Source organism: Protobothrops mucrosquamatus, unplaced genomic scaffold (assembly GCF_001527695.2).
Source record: "Protobothrops mucrosquamatus isolate PMUCROS unplaced genomic scaffold, P.Mucros_1.0 scaffold4796, whole genome shotgun sequence".
In the NCBI taxonomy this organism is placed as follows: domain Eukaryota; kingdom Metazoa; phylum Chordata; class Lepidosauria; order Squamata; family Viperidae; genus Protobothrops; species Protobothrops mucrosquamatus.
Window position 1 is genome coordinate 36,535 of NW_015390686.1, and position 17,305 is coordinate 53,839.

At 49.0% G+C, this 17,305-nt stretch overlaps 1 protein-coding gene across 1 annotated transcript; it reads right to left on the minus strand.

Annotated features, from left to right (window-relative positions):
* Positions 1–1,072: 1,072 nt before the first annotated feature.
* Positions 1,073–16,884, minus strand: LOC107299319 (plexin-A4-like; the record flags this gene model as incomplete). The annotated part of the gene is made up of 4 exons (XM_015828681.1): positions 1,073–1,168; positions 3,405–3,555; positions 13,872–14,084; positions 16,715–16,884. Coding segments are annotated over 4 exons (630 nt in total), but the record flags the coding sequence as incomplete, so codon positions are not given.
* Positions 16,885–17,305: the final 421 nt, after the last annotated feature.

A 17,305-nucleotide genomic window follows, 5' to 3' on the forward strand; every position in this document is an offset into this window, starting at 1 on the left:
CTAGAACGCTGGCTCTTATTTCTGGGCCTTGTGGTTTACGAAGGTCATCCAGAGAGACAAAACGGGAGATATCCTTTGGGGAGTCTTCAAGGGCAGGCCCCAACTCAGGTTGAGCTGCCTTTCCCCCAGCAGAGACGACATTGCTGGTTTAAGGAGGAGAAGCAAAAGGATCTGAAGTGCTTGTCGACGCAACTGGAGAAGGAACAGGTGGGGGACGCGGATGACCTAGGATTGCGAGAAGCAGCTCTCTTTCCGTCGACACGGCCAATGCAAGTAACCATGATTGATCCCCCAAACCAAACCGAACAGGAAAAAAAAAAGAAAGAAGGAAACCGTATGAAAAATCAGAAGATGGGAAGAGGGGAAAGGCAGACTTCCCTTCTCCACCCAATCTCCAGAGATTGGTGGACAATCCTCTCGGTTCACAGGTCGCTGAGGGCCTTCTATCCACGACGTTCCTCTGCAGCAACCTCTCCGTTTTTCCTCTTGAGGGCAAAGATTGAGGAGAGGCAGCCACTGGAGATGAAGTTTTGTGGGGGGTTTTTTCCCCCCACCCCACACACCGGTGGGGACTTCTGAAGGCAAGAGAGGAAATCTCTCCTGGCACAGCTTCTGGCATGAACCCTGGGCTCCGTTCGGCACCGGTGAGCCCGAGGTCGGCGTGCCCTCAAAGCAGCAAAGCATGATGGAGGTGAACCCCAACGTTACTCCCGCTCGGTTCATGGAGCAGGCAGTGGTACATTCTGGTGGCCACCAAAGAGGAACCTCGGGGTCCTCACCTGGACCCTCCCTGCCTTTAAGGAGTCCTCCTTAGAGATGTTCCTCAAATCCTTGAGGACATGTTCCTCGGGGTTGGTGGGTCCGGCGGGCGAGGCTCAGAGACTTCAAAGCGTCTTCTGGCGACTCTCCTTGGCAGCCAAGTTGGAAACTTGCACTTGATGAAAAAAACTGGACTGAGGCACGGCTTGGTTTTTTTTTGTGTTTTGTGTTTGTGTGTGTGTGTGCGTGCGTGTGTGTTCATTTGTTTGTGTCGATCCCTCCCGGAAAAGTCCTCTAGTGGGGGGGGCAGTTCTCAGCTGTCTATGCTCATGAGGGTTATAACTTGTTCAAGTTTGTAGGTGAGTTTCTGCTTGCCGGCTTGGTCGTCCTGATCGAGGGCTCCCAGGATCTGTGCAAAAGGGAGACAGGAGAAAGGTGTTAGTAGTGGACGGGGCTTGTGTCCAGCTGAAAGGAACCACCCAAGGGATGTATATATGTACTGGATGTATGTGTGTGTGATGACCCAGGGCACAGCACAGAGGCAATGCAGTCAGCTGCCAATTCAAACCGTTCTTTTATTGCTCCAAATTTCCCCCAAACGCTCCCACTTTTGCTGGCAAGCCTCCAACAAAAGGACACACACACACCCCTTCAGCCGACTCTGGCTGAAAGTAGGTTCAAATACAGTCTGACTAGCATAGGAAAGTACTTAAGGCCATAGAGATAACAAGGAAGACAACGTAAACTGAACGAGTCTGTTTGAATCCTAGCTCGCCTGAACAGTTTTTAAAAGAGAGAAGCCGAAATACAGTCCGAGGTCTTTCAACATTCAAGTAACGTGGTCAGTCAATCCAATAGTCCGAGTTTCCAGGTTTCCAAACAGAAGTCACAGAACAAGAGATCAGCAACAACACACAACACTCCAAGAATCAGCATTTGTTCCCGACAAATACCTCTCCCCACAGCGTCTCCTTAAATCCCAGTCTCCAGGTGTTCCTTGTGGAGAAGGGCGGGATGCTCTCCTCCGGAGTAGCTGAGCCTGCCTGTGTTGTTCCCTCCTTCTCTCCACTCTCTGTGCTCTGGGATCAGGTGGGGGTGGCCCTTGCTCATCACCTGAACTCTGCCTCTCCTGTTCCTCCTGTCCCACTCCTGAAGGGCCCTGGCCTGCCTCGGCCTGCTCTTCCCCACATTTCTCTGAAGCCACAGACACCTCTCCCTCAACCTCCACAGGGTCCCATTCCAGTTCATTTTTCTCCGCAGATTCAGGCTCCGATGGAGGCATGACAGTATGTATGTACGGATGGATGGATACATCTTAGAGCAGGGGTTCCCAACCTGTGGGCCAGGGCCCACTACAAGGCTATGGTCTGCTGGCCATCGGGCTGCGGGACAGGCTGGCCGGTGCACGGACATGTGTGGGCACTCACCCCCACTTGAGCTAGCATCATGGCTGTGTTGAAAAGGGGCGCCGCACCACTTGGCGTGAAAACAGTGCGCCACATGGCGCAAAAATGGGGCAGGGCTAGCGCCGCCCTGTCTGCATTGTGTGCGTGCACACGCATAAAATGCTTCCTCCTCCCTTTACCTCCGATCCACCAACCGAGAAAGGCTGGGGACCTTTGTCTTAGAGGTCCGTAAGCATGAGTTGTAGGAGAAGGAGAGGCAAAGCCTGGAGGAGTCGTCAAGAGAGGAATCAGCCTGGAGTCGTTATGCTCCCAAGGTCACCTGAGTGGTGCAAATGGGTATGGAGCCTTCTTGGAACAGATAAAGTTTCAAATGGCCTCGACGACTCTCTAGAACAGAGTTCCCCAACCTTTCCAGGCTGGCAGTCCAGAGGGGAGAGCTTCCAAATTGCTGTGTGCACGCACGCACGCAAACGGGGCCACGCCCACTGGTGCAGTAGTAGCGGCCGTGTTCGTGCATGTGGCACGCGCTGGCACCATGCACATGTGCGAACCACCCCCGCGGAAGCTAGCGCCCATTCGTGCATGCACAAACGGGCCCTGCACACACCCTGTGCTAGCGGCCTGTTCGCGCATGCGCAAATGGGGCACGCATACACACCCATGCTAGTGTCCCCGTTCACACCTACATGCATATGCAAATGGGGCCGTGGGCGCGAGTGGGAGGGAATGAGCGCCCACGGGTGCACGCCCTGGCCAGCCATTTCCGCGGCCCACTGGCCAAGAGCCCACAGCCCGATACTGGGCCGTTGCCCATAGGTTGGGGGCCCCTGCTCTAAAAGGATGCAAATGACCAGCTGTCTGCAAGGAGTATAAGTCTTCCCGTTCCCCACCATCCAGTCAGAGCTGAAGATGCTTCTGGGATGAGAAGCGAAACGTCTTCAAGGGAAAAACAAGGAAGTCCAGTTGCCTCCTGAAAATTGGGTTTAAGATGAGTGGACTTCAACTCCCATGATCCCCCAACCAGCCCTGTGAAGTCCACCCATCTAAATCGCTGAGGAGTTCTATTTCCAGGAAACGATTTGCAGAACATTTATGCCCGGAATCGAAAGACAACCAATTGCGAAACAACAATTGTCCTCCGGCTTTTATTTCACAAGAAGACCATAGAAGTGGCTGAAGGCCAAAACAAAATGTCAGTTCGCCCTTTGGGACAGCCAGGCCTCACCGCCCCACGCTCACCTCTTCGCTGTACTTGCCCACGTACGAGTAGATCTCGGAGAGTGCGCTCATGGTGTTGAACTCGTTCATGTGCATACGCGATTGCTCAGCTAGATACGCATTCATATCCTGGTCGCTAATCGCTGGCATCTTGCCTATATCTGAGTAGTACCTGGTGGGGAATAAAACAAAAAGGGTGAGACCCCCATAAAGAAAAGGCTTGATGTACAGAGATCGCTTCTTAGCTTGCCAATGAACTTGGGGGGAGGATGGGGAATTGGAATGCAGGCTACAAAGATAAAGAAGGCAGACCTTGAGAATCAAGGACGATTCATCAGGTGTCCGACTCTACTCAGAGACATTTTCTCATAACAATGTAATTGCACCTAATTGGGCAATGAACATTTCCCATCCCTGTTCAGGGATGGGAAGGGGAATTCTATGTCTCAAAGTTGTTTGTTTGGGTTTGTCAGTCGGAACCTTGACATTGAGCACTCCAAAGGTGCCCCATTAGCACACATTCCCTCTATATTTCCATTTCGCTGACGCGCTCCCACTCTTCCAAGAATGAGTTTTGCTCATCATTTCCAGTGTTAGTCAACAGAAGAAGATCTAGACCAGGGGTCCCCAACCCCCGGTCCATGGACCAGTACCGGGCCACGGCATGCCAGCAACCGGTCCACACAAACAAGCAAAGCCCCATCCGCGGGATGCAGGCAGCACACGAAACCACACACCCTCTGGTCCGTGGAAAAACCTCTCTCCATGGAAACTGGTCCTTGGTGCCCAAAAGGTTGGGGACCTCTGATCTAGACGACCCCAAGAAAAGATACAGGCCCACAGATTCCCCATTTCTGGTGCCCAACCTTTATGGCTTGGCGGCCCAACCGGAGGGAGGGAAAGGAGAACCAACCTGTCGCTTGCGCAAGTCAAGCAGCACACATGTGCCAGCCAATCATTCGTGCAGCCCGGTTCTGAATGGGGCACAGCCCAGTATTGAGCTGCGGTCTGGGGGTTGGAGACCCCTGGGCTAGAGAACACTACATGTAGCATCCTTCTCAGATAGTCCTGGACTTACAACCCTTCATTGAGCAATCAATCAAAGTTACAACGCCACCATAACAAGTGACTTACAACCAGTTCTTGTCCTTACAACTGTTACAGAATCCCTCCGAATCATGGGATCAAAATTCGGGCAATTGACAACTGGCCGGTATTTACGACGGTTGCAGGATCGCGCAGGGGAAAGTGGGTCCTGTGACCTCCATCTACGACCTTCCCCAGCCAGCTTCTGACAAGCAGTCAATGGGGGGAATCTGGATTCGCTTAACGACCATATGACTCGCTTAACAACCGCAGTGATTCGCTTACCAACCACGGGCCAAAAGGGCCATAAAATCGGGCCCTGCTCGCTCAACGCCTGCCTTGCTTAACAATGAAAATTCCAGTCCCACTTTTGTTCATAAGTTGAGAGCTTAGCCGTGTAGAAAATGGAGGAATTTAGTGAGCAGGGTTGCGAGCACAATCGTTGTCTGCTCTCAGGTGCAACACCTTATTGCAGCTAACACGGCTTTGACACCCCCCTTAATGCGGTGCAAAGATTTGTGCGCGGGGACCTGGGCTTTTTCAGGAGGCTGCTACTTCAGGGGTGTCCCCTGCTTCTCCCCGGCTTTTAAGTCTGTTTGGGCCGTGGAGGACAGGATTTGCAGAAGGTAATCTGTCACTGTCACCGGCAGCTGGGCTCCGCTGTCAACTGGTTAATTAGACGCCATCATTTACATTTTTAATTCCCGCAATCTGACGTTTCGCACGCCTGCTGAGATAGAGTCGCACATGTTCCACACGCGGTCCCTGTCGTTCTCCCCAGGAGCATCCAGAGTTTGGAAGTCCACAGAGAGAGAGAAGGTGAAAAAAAAGAAAAGAAAAAAAGCAGGAGCTGAAATAGAGGACAGGTGAAGCCGTCAAAGTCACCTGCAGAGTTTGGTTCCTTCCCTTCGTTCGACGGTCACCCCTGCCAAATGGATTTTAAAATAGAAATGACCAATTTGTGACCTCTGTCTAATTTCAGGACACGTAGTCCTTGACTTACGACTACAACTGTGCTCCCAATTTCTGTTGCTAAGTGAGGCAGGCACTGCTCCGGCAAGAACACCAAATCGGGGGTTGTCATGGAGTAGTGTATGTGTGTGTGTGTATAGGGGGGTGTTATTATATTATTTTATTGTTTTTCCTCTTGTTATTTTTCATTTTGTATAGGGTGTTTTTCTACTTATGTAGAAAACAGTTCAACCCCAAGCTTCTTTTGGAACGGATGAGTGCGTTTAGAATATAGAATAACATGGAAGGGAGCTTGGAGGTCATCTAGTCCAACCCCCTGCTCAGGCAGGAAACCCCATACCATTTCAGACAAATGGCTGTCCAGTCTCTTCTTAAAAACTTCCAGTGTTGGAGCATTCACCGCTTCTGGAGGCAGGTTGTTCCACTGGTTAATTGTTCTCACTGTCAGGAAGTTTCTCCGTAGTTCCAGGTTGCTTCTCTCCTTGATTAGTTTCCATCCGTTGTTTCTTGTCCTGCCTTCAGGTGCTGTGGAGAAGAGCTTGACTCCCTCTTCTTTGGGGCAGCCCCTGAGATATTGGAAGACTACTATCATGTCCCCCCTCGTCCTTCTCTTCATTAAATCAGACATACCCAATTCCAGCAACCGTTCTTCATATGTTTTAGCCTCCAGTCCCCTGATCATCTTTGTTGCTCTTCTCTGCACTCTTTTGTCTGTTATAGTGGGGAAAACCGAGTCCCCACACACAGCATTGTAGGTTCCAGGCCAGGAGGAGAGTGACTTCTGCTCCTCCAAAATGACCTGCTGAAAGGCAGTCATGCACTTTATAAATATTCCCTGCTCGCTGATCCTGCTGAGTGGAACATGAGAACGCGTGCGGGTATTATACCCGATTAAAAATGAATGGTGCTCGCGCAAGAAAACCAACAGTGACATAATCCACTTTGGAGAGGCGGGCTGTGTTGTGAACTGTTTATGAACCGCTTTGAGGCACTCAGTGAATCAGAATCAACCCAGTGGAACGTTCCCTTTTAACTTCCCTCTTGGGAGAGAAATGCAAATGATCGGATTGACTATCCAAACCCGGTTTTCTTCTGGCCTGTTGCATAGACTGGAGAGCTGGCAGCAGAGTAGCTTGAACGCTTGCCAAATCCAAGCTAATCTATGATAAGGGGAGGGGGTGTTTGTTTGTGTGTTTGCAGCCTGTAACAAGACTGCCCCTGATCTAACCATCTTTGTAACAGCAGGGAGGGCAGAGCTGGCTGGCAATGGGTCATCGCTGCGACGTGTAAAGTGTGGTATATTGCAAAATGTTCAGTCAGTATCTGCTAGCTTAGGGTCCCCAACCCCAGGGCCGTGGACCAGTATCGGGCCGCAGCATGCCAGCAACCGGTCTGCACAAACAAGCAGGCAGCACACAAATCCACACACCCTCCGGTCCGCGGAAAAACCTCTCTCCACGGAACCGGTCCCTGGTGCCCCAAAGGTTGGGGGCCTCTGAGCTAGCTGACTTTCTCCAGGCCTGCCTCCAATAGCTGGGTGGTTTTAGAATAAAGGACACCCCCCCCGGAAAAAGAAATTCAAGCTAATTCAAATTTGAGCCTAGCCTTTTGGTCCAAAGATGGTCATGTCAGCAATTGTTGGGGTGCAAAAACCGTAGCGATCCACAGGTTAGGAGAAGGGGACTTGGAGGGGGACACCGCTGATGTTGGAGAGAGCAACCTATTACAGGTAGGTCCTTGACTTACAACAGTTCATTTAGTGACCGTTCAAAGTTACAATGGCGCTGAAAAAAAGGGACTTACCCCCCCCTACCCTCGCTGCCAATCCTCAACAGAAATGCTCGCAACAATGAAAACCTCGGACAGGAGGAAGAGCGCGGGCGGGCGGGCAGACAGGTGTCTTGCTCAGTTGTGGCTTGGGGGGCACTTTTTTCAGTGCCATTGTAACTTCGAACAATCACTAAGCGAACTCTTGTAAGTCGAGGACTACCTGTACTTTATCACTTTTTTCCTTTTTTTTTTTTTTTTGGTCATCAAGTTTTTGACACCTTGCTAGGCGACTGGTGGTACTCGGATGTTGCCGTATCCTAAAAGTGGTACAATGGGTGACAAGGTTGAAAAGCCCTGACCTAGCTGTTCAGCTCTGATAGTTTCTCCTGCGTCCCTCTTCTCTTCCGCTCTCCCTCCTTCTCCTGTCATAACTCAGGTGCTCTTCTGTCCTGGGAGAGACAGCCAGCAAGAGACGGCCCTTGTGAACCTCTTCCAACATCAACCTTGAACGCCATCCAGGATGGCACGACAGATTAATTTGCAAAGAGCTGGCTCTGGGTGCTTATTCCTGTCAAAGGCTGGGAGATACCTCTATTACTCTGGAGCCGTCAAGCTTCCCTCGGAAAGAGGCCTGGAGGACACGGGCTGACAATTTGTGTTTGTGTAATTGACTTCTCCAGTTGAGGAAGGACTCTTAACGGCCCGCTGGGCTTCAGGCAAGAGCTGGGATATTTTAAAGAGCATTTCTTTACCCGTCTCGCCATCCAGAGACTCCAGGCGGCTTACAAGAAGATCAAATAACATAAAACATTAAAAGGATCAATATTTATATTGAAGTTAACCAAGATAGTTAAGGAAGAAAGCAGTGTACAACAGGGTTTCATGAAAAGGAGTAGGGGTGACGTGACAGCAGGGTTCCAATATCTGCGGGGCTGCCACAAAGAAGAGGGAGTCAAGCTATTTTCCAAAGCGCCTGAAGGCAGGACAAGAAGCAACGGATGGAAACTCATCAAGGAGAGAAGCAACCTGGAACTAAGGAGAAACTTCCCGACAGTGAGGACAATTAATAAGTGGAACGTCTTCAGTCCTTCTTTACTCTAGACTTTGTTCTTGTTGTTAGTTGCGAAGTCGTGTCCGACCCATCGCGACCCCATGGGCAACGTTCCTCCAGGCCTTCCTGTCCTCTACCATCTTCTGGAATCCATTGAAGCTCACGCCTACTGCTTGAGTGACTCCATCCAGCCACCTCCTTCTCTGTCGTCCCCTTCTTCTCTTGCCCTCCATCTTTCCCAGCATCAGGCTCTTCTCCAGTGAGTCCTTCCTTCTCATTAGGTGGCCAAAGGACTTGAGTTTCAGCTTCAGGATCTGGCCTTCTAGCCATACCCAATTCCTGCATATGCCTTTTTTCATATGTTTTAGTCTCCAGGCCTTTAATCATCTCAATTGCTCTTCTCTGCACTTGGACAACCTGTTGTAAGTTTGGCAACGTTGCAAAGATGGCTTTTGTACAAGATACCCCCAGAGGCTTCCGGCCAACTCTCGGCGCGCAGAAGCCCATGTGTGCCTGCGCCACGAGGAAGCCTTTCCTTCCTTTGACTTGGTTTGACAGCTCATCGAAATGCGAAACTTCATTAACGATTATCGCCTCTCCTCGTGCTGTAATCTACCAGGGTGGTCCTGTGTTTTTTTTTGTTTTTTCGCTGTGGCATGGAGCTAATTATCTTGTGAGGGCCTTTGGAGGGGGTTGCTGCTGTCGCTCATTACAAAGCTCGTTAATAATCATTTAGCATATAAAACGCCGTTAATGAGACCATGTGTTGCAGACAGAAGATGGCAATTACGGGGGAATGACATATTTACGCAACCGCTCTGCCGTTCAGGTGCAAGGGGGCACCAAAGTCTTCGTCAGAAGCTCTGAAGAACCACGAAGTCAAAGAAAACTCAACCAGGTGATGGTGGCAACCTAGTGACGCCAACCTGTTTTGGGGGTGGTCCACTGGTTGAAATCCAACTAGCAGAAGACAGCGGGGCTGATGCCCACATTACTAAGGATATCAACACGGGACATTTGAGCTCAAGGGTCTATTACAGTGATGGCGAACGTTTTAGAGACCGAGTGCCCAAACTGCAACTCAAAACCCACTTATGTATAGTCAGGTGCCGGGTGGGTGTGGCCCATTGGGTGGGTGTGGCCCATTGGGTAGGCTTGGCTCCAGTGGTAACGGCAGACTGGGTGGGACTAAAAAGTTCAATCAATCAATTCCAACTTTACGAGATCTTTTTTTTTCCTGCGAGAAGTTGAAATTGATTGATTGATTGAACCTTTTTTTTTTTCCACACGGCGGCGGAGGCCTAAAGCGAAAAAGTTTTATAAAACCCAGCTGAAGGCCTGGGACTGGGGCGACGGCACGCATGCCCACAGAGAGGGCTCTGCGTGCCACCTGTGGCACGCGTGCCATAGGTTCGCCACCACGGGTCTATTATATAGGTAGTCGCCGACTTACAACAGTTTGTTGAATGACTGTTCCAGGGTTACAACAGCTCTGGAAAAAAGGGACTTATGACCGTTTTTCACACAACCATTGCAGCATCTCGTGATCAAAATTCAGACGCTGGGTAACCGCTTTGTATTTATGACGGTCGCAGTGATCCCCTTTTGTGCCCTTCTGACAAGCAAAGTCAACGGGGAAGTCAGATTCGCCTGACAGCCATGTGACGAACGGAAGAAGTGCAGGGATTCGCTTAACGACCATGGCAAGAAAAGCCGTAAAATGGGGGCGAAGCTCACCTCACAAACGCCTCCCTTAGCAACATAAATTTTGGGCTCAACTGCGTTGGTAAGTCAAGGACGATGTGTGTTGTCCACTGCAAACAGCCGGACCCGCATTGTGTAGAGTTTAATCTAGCTACTTTATTGTTTACTGCCTGTAATACAGGAATCTTCCCAGACAGACAGCTCAGCTGGGAAAGACCAGGTGAAGCCGAAGCTCTTCTCAACCTTGACCACTTGACACCCCAACAAACAAAGTGATTATTTATTGTGAGCTCAAGCACACAGATTTAAAGGCCTCATGTAAAAAGCATCCATAGCAACCGCGACCACTTGACAAGGGAACAGAAACATCTGTGTGTGTTAGAGGCTGGCTGCAGTGTAAACTCTACTCCTTTAGTTAGTACGTGCTTGCAAGGCCTTGTTGCATGTCCCAAAGCAGCAACTTGGCTGACGCGACAAAGGCTGTCTTGATTTGTGCAATAAATCCAAATAACGGATACATCGTAGTGGGTAATAGAGGCTGCTTGAACATCAGTGGAGGAAAGATGTGAAAACACAGGACGTCCTCGACTTACGACAGCAACTGAGCCACTAAACAAGAAATGAATTTGGCTCCATTTTACGACCTACCTTGCCACAGTTGTTAAGCGAACCACGGCAGTCGTTAAGTGAAGAACACGGGTGCGAAGTGAACCGGGCTTCCTCCCATTGACTTTGCTTGTCAGAAGATCACAAAAGGGGATCACACGACTCCAGGACACTGCAACCGTCATAAGTACATGCCAGTTGCCAAGCGTCTGAATTTTGAGCATGAGACCGTGGGGAGGCTACAACGGTCGAAAGTGTGAAAAACGGTCACCGGTTCCTTTTTTTTTTCAGTGCCACTGTTAGTTTCGGTCACTAAATGAACCATTGTACGTTGAGGCACTACCTGTGCCCAGTGCAGATTGAGGCCTCAGAGATGTGCCGATGTTCTAATGCAGAGGTCCCCAACCTTTGGGGCACTAGGGATCACCGGTTTTGTGGAGAGAGATTTTTCCGCGGACCGGAGGGCGCGTGGTTTTGTGTGCTGCCTGCATCCTGTGGATGATGATGATGATGATGATGATGATGATGATAATAATAATAATAATAATAATAATAATAATAATAATAATAATAATAATAATAATAATAATAATAATAATAATAAAGTTGGAAGGGACCTTGGAGGTCATCTAGTCCAACCCCCTGCTCAGGCAGGAAACCTTATACCATTTCAGACAAATGGCTGCCCAGTCTCTTCTTAAAAACTTCCAGTGTTGGCGCATTCACCGCTTCTGGAGGCAGGTTGTTCCACTGGTTAATTGTCCTCACTGTCAGGAAGTTTCTCTTAGTTCTAGGTTGCTTCTCTCCTTGATCAGTTTCCATGATCCGTTGCTTCTTGTCCTGCCTTCAGACGCCTTGGAGAATAGCTTGACTCCCTCTTCTTTGGGGCAGCCCCTGAGATATTGGAAGACTGCTATCATGTCCCCCCTCGTCCTTCTCTTCATTAAATGGGGCTTTGCTTGTTTGTGCAGACCGGTTGCTGGCATGCCACGGCCTGGTACCGGTCCACAGACCGGGGGGGGGGGGTGTTGGGGACCTGTTCTAATGGCATGTTTAGCAGCTCCTATTTTTTTTTGTTTTCCCAACAATTGGCACTTCAATCCGCTCGGCGAGTCTGCGCCGGTTAATCCTCAAGAAGCGGGCATTCCCGTTTTTTGTACCGTTGCTTGAGAAGCACCCCGCCGCTCGTCCTTTCTTCGAGCTTGGCGTGAGCTCATTTGTCAGGAAGAGAGAGGCCCAAGCCCGCTAAAGGCTTCTGTGTTGTAGGCAACATGAAAGGCTATTTTGCTCAACTCAGGCGCGGCCGTGTTCCCAATTGACCGGATAATTATTTTTTAGGATTGGATGGAGGACTTCGGCTTCTACTGATGCAGTTGCTTAGCAACCCGAAGGCAGCACAGGAGATACCCTGGCTTAATTAGGCTCCCGTTTTCACTCCAGGCCAACGTTCTCGCGAGGATGAGAGGAAACGCTAGCTGCTTACAAGCCCTGGGAAGGAGGTAGTAAACGTTGCGGGGGCTTCGCAGAGGCTGGCTGGGTCACTGACCAGACTGCAGGCGAGATGGGCTCATTTAGGTAGGCCAGCGTTGTGAGGGTCAAGTTGTCTTCTCTGATCTGGGTCCAGGAGAAGGCTGTGGGTCCTCCAGGGAACGGTCAGAGGAAACAGCGTGGGTTTGGACTGTCCAGCGCATTGATTCTCGGAGCCAAAAAAAAGGAGAGAATTCTGCTGGGAGGCTAATAGCGCGGTGTGATGTTCTTGGAGACATTTAATTATGAGCTAGTCGACCTGTGCCTGTTGGGTCATGGTTTGAGGGGTATTGCCTTACCTGAGCAGAGAAAAAGAATGACCGAGGACAGGCAAAAAAAAAACACAACCCAACAACAACAGAGGGAACAGGTGCGCCTTCTGACTTCCTGTCGGCTTCCCCATTGGATTTCCTTGTGGGAATCTGACAGGAAACATTGGGAACCTCCCTTCGCCTTCCCCTCTCTCCCCCCTCCCTCCCACCATTCTTCCCTCCATCTCTTCCCTCCTTCCTTCCTTCCTTCCTTTTTCCTTTCCTCCTGCCTGCCTCCTGCCATTCTTCCCTCCTTCTCTTCCCTCCCTTCTTCCTTCCTTCCTTNCTCTTCCTTCCTTCCTTTTTCCTTTCCTCCTGCCTGCCTCCTGCCATTCTTCCCTCCTTCTCTTCCCTCCCTTCTTCCTTCCTTCCTTTTTTCCTTTCCTCCTGCTTGCCTCCTGTCATTCTTCCCTCCTTCTCTTCCCTCCCTTCTTCCTTCCTTCTTTCCTTCCTTCCTTCTTTCCTTTCCTCCTGCCTGCCTCCTGCCATTCTTCCCTCCTTCCTTCCTTCCTTCCTTCCTTCCTTCCTTCCTTTTTTCCTTTCCTCCTGCCTGCCTCCTGCCATTCTTCCCTCCCTCCCTCCCTCCCTCCCTCCCTTCCGTTTGTTACGTGAGTGTTGGCCCCATTTTACGACCCTTCTTGCCACAGTTGTTAAGTGAATCGCTGCAGTTGTTAAGTTAGCAACGGGGTTGTTCAGTGAATCTGGCTTCCCCCCGTAGACTTTGCTTGTCGGAAGGTTGCAAAAGGGGGGGGGGGTCGCGTGACCCCCGGGACCCTACAACTGTCATAAGTACATGCCAGTTGCAACCGTCATGAGGCAGTTGACAAGTATCCAAATTTTGATCACGTGAACACAGGGATGCTGCAACGGTCGTAAGTGTGAAAAACAGTCATAAGAGACCACTTTTTTCAGTGGTCTTGTAAATTGACAGCTACCTGTAATGCTCTTATAGAGAGAGAAAGAAGAGAGAGAGAAAGAGAAGAGAGCGAGAGAAAGAGAAGAGATTGAGAGAGACAGAAAAGAGAGAGGGGGGAAAAAGAGAGATAGAATGAAGAGGGAGAGAAGAGAGAAAAAGATAAGAAGAGAGAGCAGAGAGAAAGCAGAGAGAGAGAAGGGACAGAGAGAGAAAGAGAAGAGAGAGAGACAGGATGAAGAGGGAGAGAAGAGAGAAAAAGAAGAAGAGAGCAGAGAGCAGAGAGAAAAGAAAGAAGAGAGAGAAAGCAGAGAGAGAGAAGGGACAGAGAAGAGAGAGAGAGAAGAGAAAGAAAAGATTGAGAGAGAGAAAAGAGAGAGAGAGGAGAAAGAAAGCAGAGAGAGAAGATACAGAATGAAGAGAGAGAGAAGAGAGAGAGGAGAAAAGACAATAGAGCGAAAAGAAAGAGAAGAGAAAGCAGAGAGAGAGAGAGAAGGGGAGAACACACACACACACACACACACACACACACACAGAGTCAGACCTACCTTTCTACCCAGTTCTTGTAGCTGGGGATATCCTTGGCATAAAGCAGTTTATTAGACGGGGAATCTTTGCCCAAACGATGCTCTGAGGTTGAACAGGAATCCATGAAGGTTTGTGCGACCACCGATAAGCAGGCATCTGTGATGCTGTTCTTGTGAATGTCGAAGACAAACTGCGGATTTTTGATCATGTTCACCCAAAACCTCAAGGGCAAGCTGAAGTCAAAAGACAGAAGACAAGATGTGGAGGTGTTATTATGTTTAAAACTCAAATACGAGTCGTCCTTGACTTACCACCACAGTTAGAAATGGAACTTCCATCCCTAAACTGATGGGACTGCTGAACGAGTCAATTCCCAATTTTACCACCTCTTCTGCCCAGGTTGTTAACTGAGTCACCACGGTGGTTAAGCTTGTTACAGGAATGTGGCTTTCCCCATTGATTGGCTCATGGGTCATAAGTGTGGGGAAACGGTCATAAATCCCTTTCTTCCGTGCCGTTGTAACTTTGAAAAGTGCTACTAAAGGAATACTTGTCAGTCGAGGAATTCCTACAACTGGAGGCCAAAGGAGAAGGGAACAGGAGAGGATGAGATGGTTAGATCAACACAACAAACATGAATTTGGGCAAACTCCAGGAGACAGTGGAAGACGGGGGTCCTGGCGTGCTGTGGTCCGTGGGATCACGAGGGGTTGGACACAACTTAGCGACTGAACAACAATCGCAAAGCCACGTAACACTTCCCTAGACACTGTCCATAATGTTAAATCAGCCTTCTGTCATATTGGCTGTGAGCGAGACAACTTGGAAGCCATCACAACTTGGAATATTGCATCCAGTTTTGGTCATCACTTTACAAAAAAAAAAGATGTTGAGACTTATGAAAAATGGACTTATTCATTTATTCAAATGGAGTTTGGAGAAGTGCAGAGAAGAGCAACTCAGAGGATCAAAGACCTGGAGACTAAAACATACGAAGAACGGTGGCAGGAATTGGTCAAACGAAGAGAAGGACGAGGGGGGGGACCATGATACCAGTGTTCCAACATTTGAGGGGCTGCCACAAAGAAAAGGGGGTCCACTTATTTTCCAAAGCACCCGAAGGCAGGCCAAGAAGCAACGGATGGAAACTCATCAAGGAGAGAAGCAACCTGGAACTAAGGAGAAACTTCCTGACAGTGAGACAATTAACCAGTGGAACTGCTTGCCTCCAGAAGTTGTGGGTGCTTCATGACTGGGGTTTTTTAAGAAGAGACTGGACAGCCATGGTATAGGGTCTCCTGCTTGAGCAGGGGGTTGGACTAGAAGACCTCCGAGGTCCCTTCCAGCTCTGATTATACATCTGGAGGGCACCACCTTGGAGAAGTTCACAGTGATATTTCTAGATCACCTCTAGGCAGATGTTTTGACTGAGCGGACAAAAAACATAGCTCAAAAGGGTTCCTCCTTCATCCTCACCCACCTTCCCAAGTGTTAACGCCCGCCGTTGTTTTAATCCAAGAGAAATGTTCCCCAATAACCCAAAGAGAAACGTTCTCCAGCTCCATCCCTTCTAAGACGTTTCTTGGCTATTTTATTAATGTCCTCATGATTCTCTGTTTCTGATTTCGCTGAATCCCTGGGCGTTGCTCTCTTTGCAGCGAGGAGCGGGCGATAAGTCAAGAAAACATCGTGAAGAAAGAAGTTGGGGAAACGGACATGGAATTAATTGAATCTGCTCAAAACCATGTCTCCATTCCTTTAATCCCGCTTTCAACGCCCACCCCTTCCCCCCCTCTTCAAAGAAGCCCCCCCCCAGTGGCTTCAATCAGCCTTAAATGAGTGCCACAGATGATGTTAATAATATGCTAATGTTTTATTAGTTCCAAGTTTCTTTCTTTCTTTCTTTCTCCTTCCTTCCTTCCTTCCTTCCTTTTTCTTCCTTCCTTCCTTCTCCTTCCTTCCTTCCTTTCTTTCTCTTCCTTCCTTCCTTTTTTCTTCCTTCCTTCCTTCCTTCCTTCCTTTCTTTCTTTCTTTCTTCCTTCCTCCTTCCTTCCTTCTTTCTTTCTTTCTTTCTTTCTTTCTTTCTTTCTTCCTTCCTCCTTCCTTCCCTCCTTCCTTCCTTTTTTATTCCTTCCTTCCTTTCTTTTTCTTCCTTCCTTCTTCCTTCCTTTTTTTCTTTCTTTTTCTTTTTTCTTTCTTCCTTCCTTCCTTCCTTCTTCCTTCCTTTTTTCTTCCTTCCTTCCTTCTTCCTTCCTTTTTTCTTCCTTCCTTCCTTCCTTCCTTCTTCCTTCCTTTCTCTTTCTTTCTTTCTTCCTTCCTTTCTTTCTTTCTTCCTTCCTCCTTCCTTCTTTCTTCCTTCCTTCCTTCCTTCCTTTTTCTTTCTTTCTTCCTTTCTTCCTTTCTTTCTTTCTCCTTCCTTCCTTCTTTCTTCCTTCCTCCTTTTCTCTTCCTTCCTCCCTTTCTTTCTTTCTTTCTTTCTCTTCCTTCCTTCCTTTCTTTCTTCCTTTCCTTTCTTTTTCTCTTTCTTTCTTTCTTTCTTTCTTTCTTTCTTTCTTTCTTTCTTCCTTCCTTCCTTCCTTCCTTCCTTCCTTCCTTCATCTTTCTTTCTTTCTTTCTTTCTTTCTTTCTTTCTTTCTTTCTTTCTTTCTTTCTTTCTTTCTTTCTTTCTTTCTTTCTTTCTTTCTTCCTTCCTTCCTTCCTTCCTTCCTTCCTTCCTTCCTTTTTTTCCCTCCTTCCCTTCCCCTCTCTTTTCCCTCCCTCCCTCCAAACTTTCCTTTAAACTTTAAGAGCCTTCTCCAAACGGCCTTCTCTTCCCTGGTCCTGCTGGGAGGGCAGGTATGCTGGGCTCTTTGGAAGCACTCACCAATTGCTCTTCCAGGTGTGCCGCACGTGAGGATCGTGGATGTTGTGCTTATCGGCTTGCTCATCCAGGAAGTCAAACATGTACTTGATGGCCAGGGGCAGCGCACTGCCCCGATGTGCGGTGCTGAAGATCGTCTCGAAGAGGTCGTCCACGAACTTCTGTAAAGTGCCCTTGATGACCCAGAAAACGAAACATTACAATCAGAACGAATCAGGATTCCAAGCTTTGAAACGATTAAAACCAACATTAGAAACATTTCGCAAGGGGAACGCCGTGAAAAGGATTGTCTCCCAGTATCTCAGGGGCTTCCCCAAAGAAGAAGGAGTCAAGATATTCTCCAAAGCACCTGAAGACAGGACAAGAAGCAACGGATGGAAACTAATCAAGGAGAGAAGCAACCTAGAACTAAGGAGAAATTAATCAGTGGAACAACCTGCCTCCAGAGGTTGTGGGTACTCCATTGCTGGAGGTTTTTAAGTAGAAATTGGGCAGCCACTTGTCTGGAATGGTGTAGGCCACAGTGGTGGCAAACCTATGGCATGGGTGCAAGAGGTGGCACTCAGAGCCCTCTCTGTGGGCACGCGCGCCGTC